This window comes from Hemiscyllium ocellatum (genome assembly GCF_020745735.1).
Source record: "Hemiscyllium ocellatum isolate sHemOce1 chromosome 27 unlocalized genomic scaffold, sHemOce1.pat.X.cur. SUPER_27_unloc_27, whole genome shotgun sequence".
Taxonomy (NCBI): domain Eukaryota; kingdom Metazoa; phylum Chordata; class Chondrichthyes; order Orectolobiformes; family Hemiscylliidae; genus Hemiscyllium; species Hemiscyllium ocellatum.
The window spans coordinates 31,076-42,436 of NW_026867495.1; the positions used below are offsets into that span (position 1 = coordinate 31,076).

Below are 11,361 nucleotides of genomic sequence, written 5' to 3' on the forward strand. Positions count from 1 at the left end.
ATTCCAAATAAATCGGAAATAAGTAAATAAACGGTTGGACGATAACTTGGCATTGGGTGATTTTTAACTTTGAAAATCGGTCAGTAATAACCAGCATCTCCATACTGCGCATGCTACTCGGTGTCAGCAACCACTCCGCGTGTTGCTCATGCGGCACGGGGAAACGCCCCACGGTCTTGTTTTGGTGAACCAATGGGACGCTCTGGAGGACCGGATGGGGACTGGTCCTCCTGCCAATCACAGAAAACCCATAGACTGGATGTGGAAGGAGGATCATGTGCTTCTGGGGTTGGTGCTGCTTCTCTCTGAGTTAAGATTGAGCTTCAGCCCAGACTGCAACCTTCTTCCTCTGTCCAACATCTGTGAGTATTGTGCTCTCTTTTCTCACCCCATTTTCCATTCCGGGTTCAGCTGCTGACTTGCAGAAACGGAAGCGAAATGGAGTGAATCCAGGGAGGGGACAGGTTCTGGGAAAGTTAGTTCAGTTCTGTGTCTCAATTGAAAAACACAGGGCAAATGCAGGAACCTTTTATCAGAAATGATGTGTAAATGTACAGATGTAGATGTCATTCTGCACCAGTCAGTGCCAGTTGTCAGACAGATGCAGCAAGCAATCAGCAAGGCAAGTGGTGTATTAGCAAGAGGAATTGAGCTGAGAGGTGGAGATGCCTTCCTGCAGTTAGGACGTCATTGAATGTGTCCAAGACTGAGTTCATCTGATTTTTGAACAACAAAGAAGTGGATGGTTATGGGGGAAGGCAAAAAAAAAATGGTTTTAAGACCAGTATAGATTGGTTACAGAAACAGTCCAACTAGTCCATGCTGATCAATTATCCTAATCTAGTCCTATTTACCAGCACTTGGTCCATACCCCTTATAACTCTTCCTATTTATAGACCAATCCAGACGCCTTTTAAATGCTGTAATTATACCAGCCTCCACTTCCTCTGGCTGGTCATTCCATACATGCACCACTCTCTTGTGAAAAAGCCCCCCTTAGCTCCCTATTGTCTTCTCCCCCCACCTCACTCTAAACTTTTAGTTCTGGACTCCCCACCTCACAGAGAAGACTTCTTCTATTTGCCCTCTCCATGCCCCTCTGTAAGGTCACCCCTCAGCCTCTGACACTCCAAGGAAAACAGCCCCAGCCTATTTAGCCTCACCCAAGAGCTTAAATCTTTCAAACCTGGTAACATCCTGGTGAATCTTTTCTGAACCCTTTCAAGTTTCACAACATCCTTCTGACGGTAAGAAGACCAGAGTTGCACGCAATATTTCAAATGTGGCCTCACCAATGTCCTGTACAGATGCAACATCACCTCCCACCACCTTTACTCAATGCTCTAACCAAGAAAGGACAGCATACCAAATACTGCCTTCACTATCCGATCTATCTATGGGTTTATCTTTAAGGAACTATGAACTGCAGTCCAAGGTCTCTTTGTTCAGCAACCCTCCCCAGGACCTTACCATAAAGTGTATAAGTCCTGCACTGATTTGATTTTCCAAAATGCAGCACCTTGCATTTATCTGAATTCCACTTCATTCATGTACTTATCCTAATGTCTCTTAAATGTTCTAACTGTACCTGCATCCAACCCTTCATCTGGACATGCATTTCACACACACACCACTCTAAATAAAGTACCCGTTATGCCTTTTTCAAATCTTTCTCCTTTCATTTTCAAATTTTCTGCCTAATCTTGAACCCCCACCAAGGGAAAAGATATCCGCCATTCACCTTATCTATACCCCTCATGATTTTATAATCCTCGATAAGGTCACCTCTCAACCTCTTCTGCTCCAGTGGAAATATTTCCAGCTTATCCACCTCGGTGTAGGTATCTTCATATCCACTTATGTTGGTGCAGGCTCAACAGGCTAAACAGCCTGTTCCTGCTCCCAATTCTTTCTCGGTGTCCAGGAAAGCAAGAGACCATAAAACACAGGAGAATAAATTAGATGTCTCAGCCCATCAGGGCTGCTCTGCCATTAAATCATGGCTGGTAAGTTTCTCAATCCCATTCTCCCACTTTCTCCCCGTAACCCTCGATATCCCCCTTGATACTCAAGAACCTATCTACCTCCATCTTAAATATACTCAGTGACGAGCGTCCACAGCCTTCTGTAGCAGTGACTTCCACATGTTCACCACTCTCTGGCTGAAACGATTTCTCTTTATCTTTGTTCTAAAAGGTCTCCCTTTTATTCTAATGCTGTGCCCTCAGGTGCTAGTCTCTCCTATCAATGGAAACATCTTCCCCATGTGCACTCTGTCCAGGCCATTCAGTATTCTGTCTGTTTCAACTAGATTCCACCCACCCCCTCCCGAGTGTGGGCCTGTTGATCAGCATGAACCAGACCCTTCAGGATGAGGTACAGCAGGAATTACGTTCAGCAAAGTCAGAATGGAGGGAGTGTGTTGGATGGAGATTTTTCAGCTTTTCGGGGGTGAGAGAGGAAAGAAAATTCAATATAAATTAGAATTGATAAGATGGGCTGATGGGCCAAGGAGGAGCAGAATGAGTTTAATTTAGATATGAGTTGTTGCATTTTGTAAGGCAAATCAGGGCATGACTTACACAGTTAATGGGGAGTGTTGCTAAACAAAGAGACCTTGCAGGTTCTAGTTCCTTGAAAGTGGAATTGCAGGGAGACATGATAGTGAAGAAGGCATTTGGTACATTTTCCTTTACTGGTCAGAGCACTGAGTACAGGAGGTGGGAGGTCATTGTCATGGCCGCACAGGACACTGGTTAGGCCACTTTTGGAATAGTGTGCACAATTCTGGGCCCCCTCCTATGGAACAATGTTGTGAAACTTGAAAGAGTTCAGACAAAATTTACAAGGATGTTGGCAGAGTTGGAGGGTTAGAGCTAAAGGGAGATGCTGAATAGGCCAGGGATAATTTCCCTGCAGCATCAGAGGCTGAGGGGTGACCTTACAGAATTTTATAAGGGGTATGGATAGGGTGAATAGCCAAAATCTTTTCCCCATGGCAGGGGAATCCAAAACTGAAAGGCATAAATTTCACGTGAAGGGGTGGGGGGAGATTTAAAACAGACCCGAGGGGCAACTTTTTCTCACAGAGGGTAGTGCATGTTTGGAATGAGCTGCCAGAGAAAGTGATGGAGGCTGCTACAATTACAACATTTAAAAGATGGGTATGTGAATGAGAAGGATTTAGAGGGATACAGGCCAAATGCTGGCAAATGGGACTAGATTATTTTAGGATATCTGGCCGGCATGGATGAATTGGACTGAGGGCTCAGTTTCTGTGCTGTATGACTCTAATCATCTTCCGTGAAAGCTCAAGTGTGATTGTGAAGACTGAACTTTGAGAGCAGCTTTCAAAGATGTTTTGCCTTGACTGGACTCAGAAGTTACAATGAAATCTTTCAATTGTGAGACAGCAATCCTGAGTGCGTCCAGGATTCTGGTGGAAAGTGGGAAATCATTGCACTGTGGGGATGAAGTGGTTTAAGGTTTACCAGCAGTAAGTAAAGTGTGCTGAGCGGGGAGCCTAGTGAAGGGTTAGGTGGATTTTTGAGTTAAACTGCTCATTTCATTCAGCCTTCAACATTGTATTTTCAATGCTGTGCATCAGAAGGAGCAGTGAGTCAGTAACTGGTATCGTTAGAAGCCTTACGGGTTTCAGTACTGCAAGAATTACATTGTTCCATCAGCATTGTATTGCTCTTTGGCCCAACAAGTCCACACTGACCCTCCAAAGGGCCTGTTTCCACATTGTAAGTAGTCTAATCTAATCATTACTGGCAGCAGTGAGAGGTCTGGGCTATATTCACTATAGTGACTCCATGAAATTCTCTGCCTATGGAACCGGTAGAGACAGCTTCACTAAGAATATTCAAGACACGGGTGAGTAGGTATTTGCATGGTGGGGATTTAAAGATAGTTGGGATAATGCAGGTAGGAGGAGCTGAGATGATGGATAGATCAGCCGTGATCTTAATGAATGACAGAGCAGGCTCGACAGGCCAAATGGCCTACTCCTGCTTCTATTACTATGAAACTATAACCCTGCATTTCCCATGGCTAACCCAGCCAACCTGCACATCCCTGGGCAATTTAGCATGGCCAATCCAAATCAAGGCAGGTGAACAATGTTGTGATGTGAAAATGAACATCAGAGAATGACAGAAAGGGACAAGGAGAGTAAATGTACCAGCAATCAAAGCTGGATTCTAAAGATCACAAAAATTGAAACTGAAGACTGTGTGTCTGAAGGTGTGCTGCATCATAACAAAAGTGAATGAATAGACTGCACACATCGAACACAATAATTATGATCTAAGACTCCTTACAGAGACATGGCTTCAGGGTACCAAGGATTTGATCCTGAATATTGAAGGGATACGTGGCATTCTAGTCAAATGAGAAGCTAGGTAAAGGTAGAGGCACTGCCAATCAAAGCACTGATAACATGGTAGTCTGGTGTCAGCTCGGATTTCAGGTCCTGATTTCTCTGTCGTCTGTTGATTTCCCTGTTTCCACAGAGTAAAATGTCGGTCTGTTCTCAGCTCTGCAGGGTTTCTGCTGAAACCTTTTACACCTTCCGGAACAATAAAACATTCAGTCAATCAAGGCCCAACCCACAATCTCCCAGCCTGTCAACCATCCAGACAGAAAATCATCATAGCAGGGAATAAAACAAGAAAAATGAAACACAATTGAGTATAAACAGGTGCTTGTACTTAATGTTTGTTCATTAGGACGTAAACCAGAAATTGGTGTCTCCCAGGGTTCTTATAGTGCCCTAATTGAGGAATTCTCGCTCCCTTACATCTATGCCAGGTGGGACTAGCTTGTTGGGATGTCTGGTCGGCATGGACAGGTTGAACCGAAGGGACTGTTTCCATGCTGTACATCTCTATGACTCTAAGTATTACCACCCAGGCATGATTGAAAAAAAATATTTGCATCAACAGAAATAAAGCACGTGTTATCAAATAGACATGGAAACATACAGCATGGAAATAGACTTTGCGATCCAACACATCCTTGCAGACAAGATATCCTATGTAAATCTAGGTCCATTTGCCAGCATTTGGCTGTTATCCCTCCAAAGCCTTCCTATTCACATACCCATCTAGATGCCTTTTAAATGTAATTGTACTGACCACTTCCTCTGGCAGCTCAGTGCATAAACGCACCACCCTCTGTGTGAAAACATTGACCCTTGGGTCACTTTTAAATCTTTCCCCTCCCACCCTAAACCTATGCCCTCTGGTTTTGGAGACCCCCACCCTGGGGAAATGTGCTTCCCTATTTATTCCATTCATGCCCCACATGATTTTATAAACCTTGACAAGGTTATCCCTCTGCCTCTGATGCTCCAGGGAAACAGCCCCATATTATTCAGCCTCTCTCTTTATACCACAAACCCTCCAACCTTGGCGACATCCTTATCAATCTGTCCTGCATCCTTTCAAGTTTCACAACATCCTTCCTACCCAATAACAGGGAGACTGGAATCGAATGCAATATTCCAAAAGTAGCCTAACCAATGTCCTGTACAGCTGCATCATGACCTCCCAATTCCTATACCCAATGCATTCAATGGACCAAATAGCCTTTTTGTGCACTGTAGGGGTTTTATGATTTTATTCTGTGTCCCAGTCAATTTTAGTCATTATCTCTGGTGCATGGCGTGTCAGGGTGGGATCACTGGTAACAGAATTGCATGCAATACTACAAAAGTGGCCTAACCAATGTCCTGTGAAGTGTACCAAACACCACCTTCACTGTCCTGTCTACCTGTGACTCCACTGTCAAGAACTAAAAGCCTGCCATAGTCATACAGCATGGAAACAGACCTTCAGTCCAACCAGTCCATGCCAACCATAATCCCACATTAAACCAGTCTCTCCTGCCTGCTCTTGGACTGTATCCCTCAAAACCTTTCTTATTCATGTACTGAAATAAATGTCTTTAAATTCTACCGGCATCCACCACTGCCTCAGGAAGTTCATTCCACACATGAACCACCCTCTGTGTAAAATTAGTGTTTGAATAGCAAGGATGGAAAGGTTCAGAAAAGCTTTACAAGGACGTTTCCAGGGTTGGAAGGTTTGAGCTACAGGAAGGGGCTGAATAGATTGGGCTGTTTTCCCTGGAGTGTTGGAGGCTGAGGGGTGATCTTACTGTAAATTCATGAGGGGCATGGATAGGGTAAATAGACAAGGTCTCTTTCCTGGGGTCGGGGAGTCCAGAAGTAGAGGGCAGAGGTTGAGAATGAGAGGGGAATGATGTAAAGTTCCATGCAGAGGGTGGTGCGTGTATTGATTGAGCTGTCAGAGGAAGTTATGGAGGCTGGTACAATGATAACATTTACAATGCCTCTGGATGGGTGTTTGAATAGGAAAGGTCGAGAGAGAGAGAGGGGCTGGTAAATGCAGCTAGATTAATTCTGGATATCTGGTCAGCATGGGCAAGTTGGACCGAAGGGTCTGTTTCCATGCTGTACATCTCCATGACATTGAGGTTGAATAAGTCCTGATCTGATTTGCAATTCCAAAATGCAGCACCTCGCATTTATCTGAATTAAACTCCATCTGCCACTCCTCAGCCCAAGATCCTATTTTAATCAGAGGCAACCTTCTTCGCTGTCCACTGAATCTCCAATTTTGGTGTCATCTGCAAACTTATTAACTATACCTACTATGTTCACATCCAAATCATTTTTATAAATGACAAAAAGTAGTGGATTCAGCACCGATCCTTGTGGCACACCACTGGTCACAGGCTCCAGTCTGAAAAGGAACTCTCCACCACCACCCTCTTTCTTTTACCTTCAAGCCAGTTCAGTATCCGGTTGACTAGTTCTCCCTGTATTTCATAAGATCTTACCTTGCTAACGAATCTTCCATGAGGAACTTTGTTTGATTGATTTCCTAAGCACAAAGCCATGCTGACTATCCCTAATTAGTCCTTGCCTTTCCAAATACATGCAAATCCTGTTTCTCAGCATTCCCTCCAACAACTTGCCTATCACTGATGTCGGCTCGCTGGTCTATAGTTCCCTGGCTTTTCCTTACCACCGTTCTTAAATAATGGCACCACGTTAGCCACTCCAGTCTTCCAAAACCTCACCTGTGACTAAGGATGATACAAATATCTCAGCAAGGGGCCCAAGAGTCACTTGCCTAGCTTCTGGGGATTTATCTACTTTTGTGTTTCAAGACATCCAGTTCTACCTCCTCTGTAATGTGGACATTTTTCAAGACGTCACCATCTATGTCCCCACATTCTATATCTTCCATGTCCTCCTTCACAGTAAACACTGATACTCATTTAGTATTTTCCTCATCTACTCCGGCTCCACACATAGGCTGCCCTTGTTGATCTTTGAGGGGCTGTATTCTCTCCCAATTACCCTTTTGTCCTTAATTTATAAAAACCCTTCTAATTCTCCTTAACCCTATTTGCCAAAGCTATCTCATGTCCCCTTTTTGCCCTCCTGATTTCCCTCTTAAGCATACCCCTACCGCCTTTATACTCTTCTAAGGATTCATTCGATTTGTCCTGTCCATACTTGTCATATGCTTCCTTCTTGTTGTTAGCCAACTCCTCAATTTCTCTAGTCATCTAGCATTCCCTACACCTACCAGCCTTTTCTTTCACCCTAACAGGAACATACTGTCTCTGGACTCTTATTATCTCATATTTGAAGGCTTCCCATTTTCCAGCCTTCCCTTTACCTGTGAACATCTGCCTCCCAATCAACTTTTGAAAGTTTTTGCCCAATACCATCAAAATTAGCCTTCCTCCAATTTACTTTGAGATCCGGTCTGTCCCTTTCCCAAAGTGGTCCAGCACTGACACCTCAGTCACCTGCCCTGCCTTAGGTCAGGTTTTGCACCTTCTCTAGTAGGAACATCCACGTACTGCCTCAGAAAATTGTCTTGTCCATGCTTAACAAATTCCTCTTGATCTAAACCCTGAACGCTGGCAGTCCTAGTCAATGTTTGGAAAGTTAAAATCCCTGACCATAACCATCCTAGTATTCTTACAGATAACTGAAATCTCCTTACAAATTTGTTTCTCAATTTCCTGCTGATTATTAGAGGTTTATATTACAATCCCATAAGGTGATCATCCCTTTCTTATTTCTCAGTTCCACCCAAATAACTCCCCTGGATGTATTCCCAGGAATATCCTCTCTAAGTGCAGCTGTAATACTATCCCTTATCAAAACACCACTCCCCACCTCTCTTGCGCCCCGCCACCCCACATATCTTTCCTATGGCATTTGTATCCTGGAACATTGAGCTGTCCATCCCTGAGCCACATTTCTGTAGTTGCTATGATGTCCCAGTCCCATGTTTCTGACCATGAACCCTGATTTCACCTGCCTTCCCTGTTAGGTCTCTTGCTTTGACGTAAATGCAGTATAACTTCAGTCCTACGTTGTTCTCTGCATTATTCCTTCCTGCCCTGACTGTTTGATTCACTCCCTTTCCCAACTGTACGATTCTCGGGTTAGTCTCTTTCCTCACTGTTTCCCTGGGACCCATCCCCCACCTTACTCATTCAGCAACTTCACTGGCTTTCTTTCTGCAAGCAGTCTTGACATTTTATTTTCATATCTTGATCCAGCACCTTTGTCGGCAGCTTGTTCTAGGTCATTGTCCCCTAAATGAAGTTTTCCTCCATACACACTTAAGGCTATCTGGCTGCATGAGGGTTTTCAGGTTTCTGTGACCTGGATAATGTGTGATCAGCAGGCACCTGGAAATCTACAGGAATCGCCATCAATGTATCTTTATTTAACTGTACTGGCCGTGATCACTTATTTTGTGAGTTTATTTTTGCAGGACACTAGTGTGGCAGGAAGAATACTAAGACACCCGAGTGAGGGAGATTCAGTGGGCTGACTGTGGAAAAAGTGCTTCAAACCATTTCCTCAGCTTGGGGGAATCAAAATCACACCCCTCACGGTGGGGACAGACTGTGTACCAGTTCTGTTTGTAATTTCAAACCCAGGTGACACAAGGAATACTCTCCCCATGGGGAAACCGTGGAAATGTGGGGACTGTGGGAAAGGATTCCCTTCCCCCTCAGTGCTGGAAATTCACAGACGTGTTCACAGCGGGGAGAAGCCGTTCATCTGCTCAGTGTGTGGGAAGGGATTCACAAATTCTTCCAACCTGCGGGCGCACCAGTGGGTCCACACGGGAGAGAAGCCCTTCACCTGCTTGGTGTGCAGGAAGGGGTTCACGCATTCATCTGCACTGCTGACCCACCAGCGGGTCCACACTGGGGAGAGGCCGTTCGGTTGCTCAGAGTGCGGGAAGGCTTTCCGTCGTGTGAGCAACTTGAGGAAGCACGAGCGGGTCCACACGGGGGAGAGGCCGTTCCCCTGCCCCGAGTGGGAAGGGATTCATTGATTCTTCCAGCTTGCTGAACCACCAGCGGATCCACACAGGGGAAAGGCCATTCACCTGCTCTGTGTGCGGGAAAGGATTCAATCATATGAGCAATTTGCGGCAGCATAAGCGGGTCCACACTGGGGAGAGGCCATTCACCTGCCCCGAGTGTGGGAAGGGATTTACCAACTCTTCCCACCTGCTGACCCACCAGCGGATCCACACTGGGGAGAGGCCATTCACCTGCTCCAAGTGCAGGAAGGGCTTCACCTGCTCCTCCGACCTCCAGAGACATCAACGAGTTCACGTGCCATCACAGGGAAATTGAAGGAGTGACAGATAAGTACCATTTTTGACTAGACTATCAACCCCGTTCTGGGGTCTCCCAGGTTTGAATCCCACCGTGGTAGATGGCGCAATTGAAATCTGGAGTTCAGAATCAAATGATGAAACCATTTTCAGGGGAAGAAAAACCCCACCTTATTCACTCATGTCCTTTTTAGAGAATGAAGCTACCTTTGCAGGAAAGGAATCACTCAGTTATTCCAGCTGCATCCTTTACCTGGTCTGGCCTACCCCTGACTCCAGACCCACAGCAGTGTGGTTGACTCTTGATTGCATCCCCCTCCTGTATATGAGCTGGAGAAACTAACTTGTATACAGGGTGTAGGCTGAAACTGCTGAGTGAGGCAATACTTCCTCCAGGTGAAGGCTGTACCAAGGATCCAGTTCCAAAGGGATAATTTGGTGCTGACCAATAGTAAAGAAAGTGGGGGATGGGGAGTGTGTGCACTTTGACCTTGAGCTTTTTATTTAAAAAACGCTACTTTTCGTGCACCTTTTTTTTTCTGGGAAAAATTGAAACTGTAATGAAGCAGGGTTGCAATAAACGTTACCGGAATTCACCGTCTGACTCAGACTCTCATTGAAAGCTGTGAGATTCAACACGTTTTTGCTTTAAAGCTGCTAATTTCTGTCACCCTCCAGCACTAAGTTTCCAATGTCCTGGATCAGAAGTGAATGAGTGGCAGAATTGTGAGAAATTGTAAATTTTTCAGGAGTGCGGATTCATTGTTTCATCAGCATTGTAAGGTTTACTGGCAGCAGTGGGAGGTGTGGGCTCGAAACAAAGATTAAAAGTCTCACAACACCAGGTTATAGTCCAACGGGTTTATTTGGAAGTATTAGCTTTTGGAGCACCGCTCCTTCATCGGGTAGCTGTGGAGCAGGATCATAAGACACAGAATTAAAATTAAAACTGTTAAGTTTTTCATCTCTGCAGGTACTGCATCATTTCATCAGCATTGTAAAGGTTACTGCCTGCAGGAGAAAGTGTGGGCTGTGTTCATGAGAAACAAAGGCAAAAATCAGACAAAGGTATTGGAATATAATCTGATTATTTGGAAGGACTAGCTTTCGGAGTGCTGTTCCTTCAGGTAGTTGTGGAGCAGGATCATGACATAGAATTTGAACTAAAAAATTAGTGTCATACAACTGAATTGAACAAATCTAGATTGCTATCAAGTCTTTCATCTTTTAGAATGGGTTGCAGGTTTCAGTTCATTAATATGTAAATCCCAGAATGACTTATAAGGAACGTTCTCAATGTAATTTGAAAGTGACATTTCAGCTCAGAGAATGTATTAAAGGTGTGAGGTTAGAGCCTGCCTGTCTCCTAATGTTGAGTCAGACTGGTTCTACTTCCAAAGTTGGAATGTATAAAATATTAATGGATTGACTGCCTGCAGATTGTGTGCTTTGAGCAAAATTGAATGTGTCTGCTATCTCACACCTCCACACACACAACATGGGTGCTGGGGAAAAAATAAGCACTATCGCAGTAGCGTTAGTGAGGGGATTTTAAAAAAAGTTTAACCAAGAGATTTAGCCACCTCAGTTTAAAAAAAACCCAGGAGATTGGAATCTCCTCCGTTGAGGACTGACTCTCAGCTGGCTGGCTACAGCCAGCGTA

At 44.7% G+C, this 11,361-nt stretch overlaps 1 protein-coding gene across 1 annotated transcript; it reads left to right on the forward strand.

Moving 5' to 3' along the window:
* The first annotated feature begins 286 nt into the window (after window positions 1-286).
* Window positions 287-10,699, forward strand: LOC132807916 (zinc finger protein 664-like). The gene is made up of 3 exons (XM_060821838.1): window positions 287-362; window positions 8,838-9,373; window positions 10,672-10,699. Exons 2-3 carry the CDS (start codon window positions 9,030-9,032, stop codon window positions 10,697-10,699), a joined length of 372 nt encoding a protein of 123 aa, XP_060677821.1. The 5' UTR covers window positions 287-362; window positions 8,838-9,029.
* The last annotated feature ends 662 nt before the right edge of the window (window positions 10,700-11,361 follow it).

What these genes read in the sequence shown, in the direction of transcription:
- LOC132807916 (XM_060821838.1), top strand. Translation starts at nt 9,030, where the DNA reads ATGGGGAAACCGTGGAAATGTGGGGACTGTGGGAAAGGATTCCCTTCC. An exon ending in CGGGTCCACACGGGGGAGAG is followed by an intron (nt 9,374 to 10,671) that starts GCCGTTCCCCTG and finishes TCATCTCTGCAG; the next exon opens with GTACTGCATCATTTCATCAG.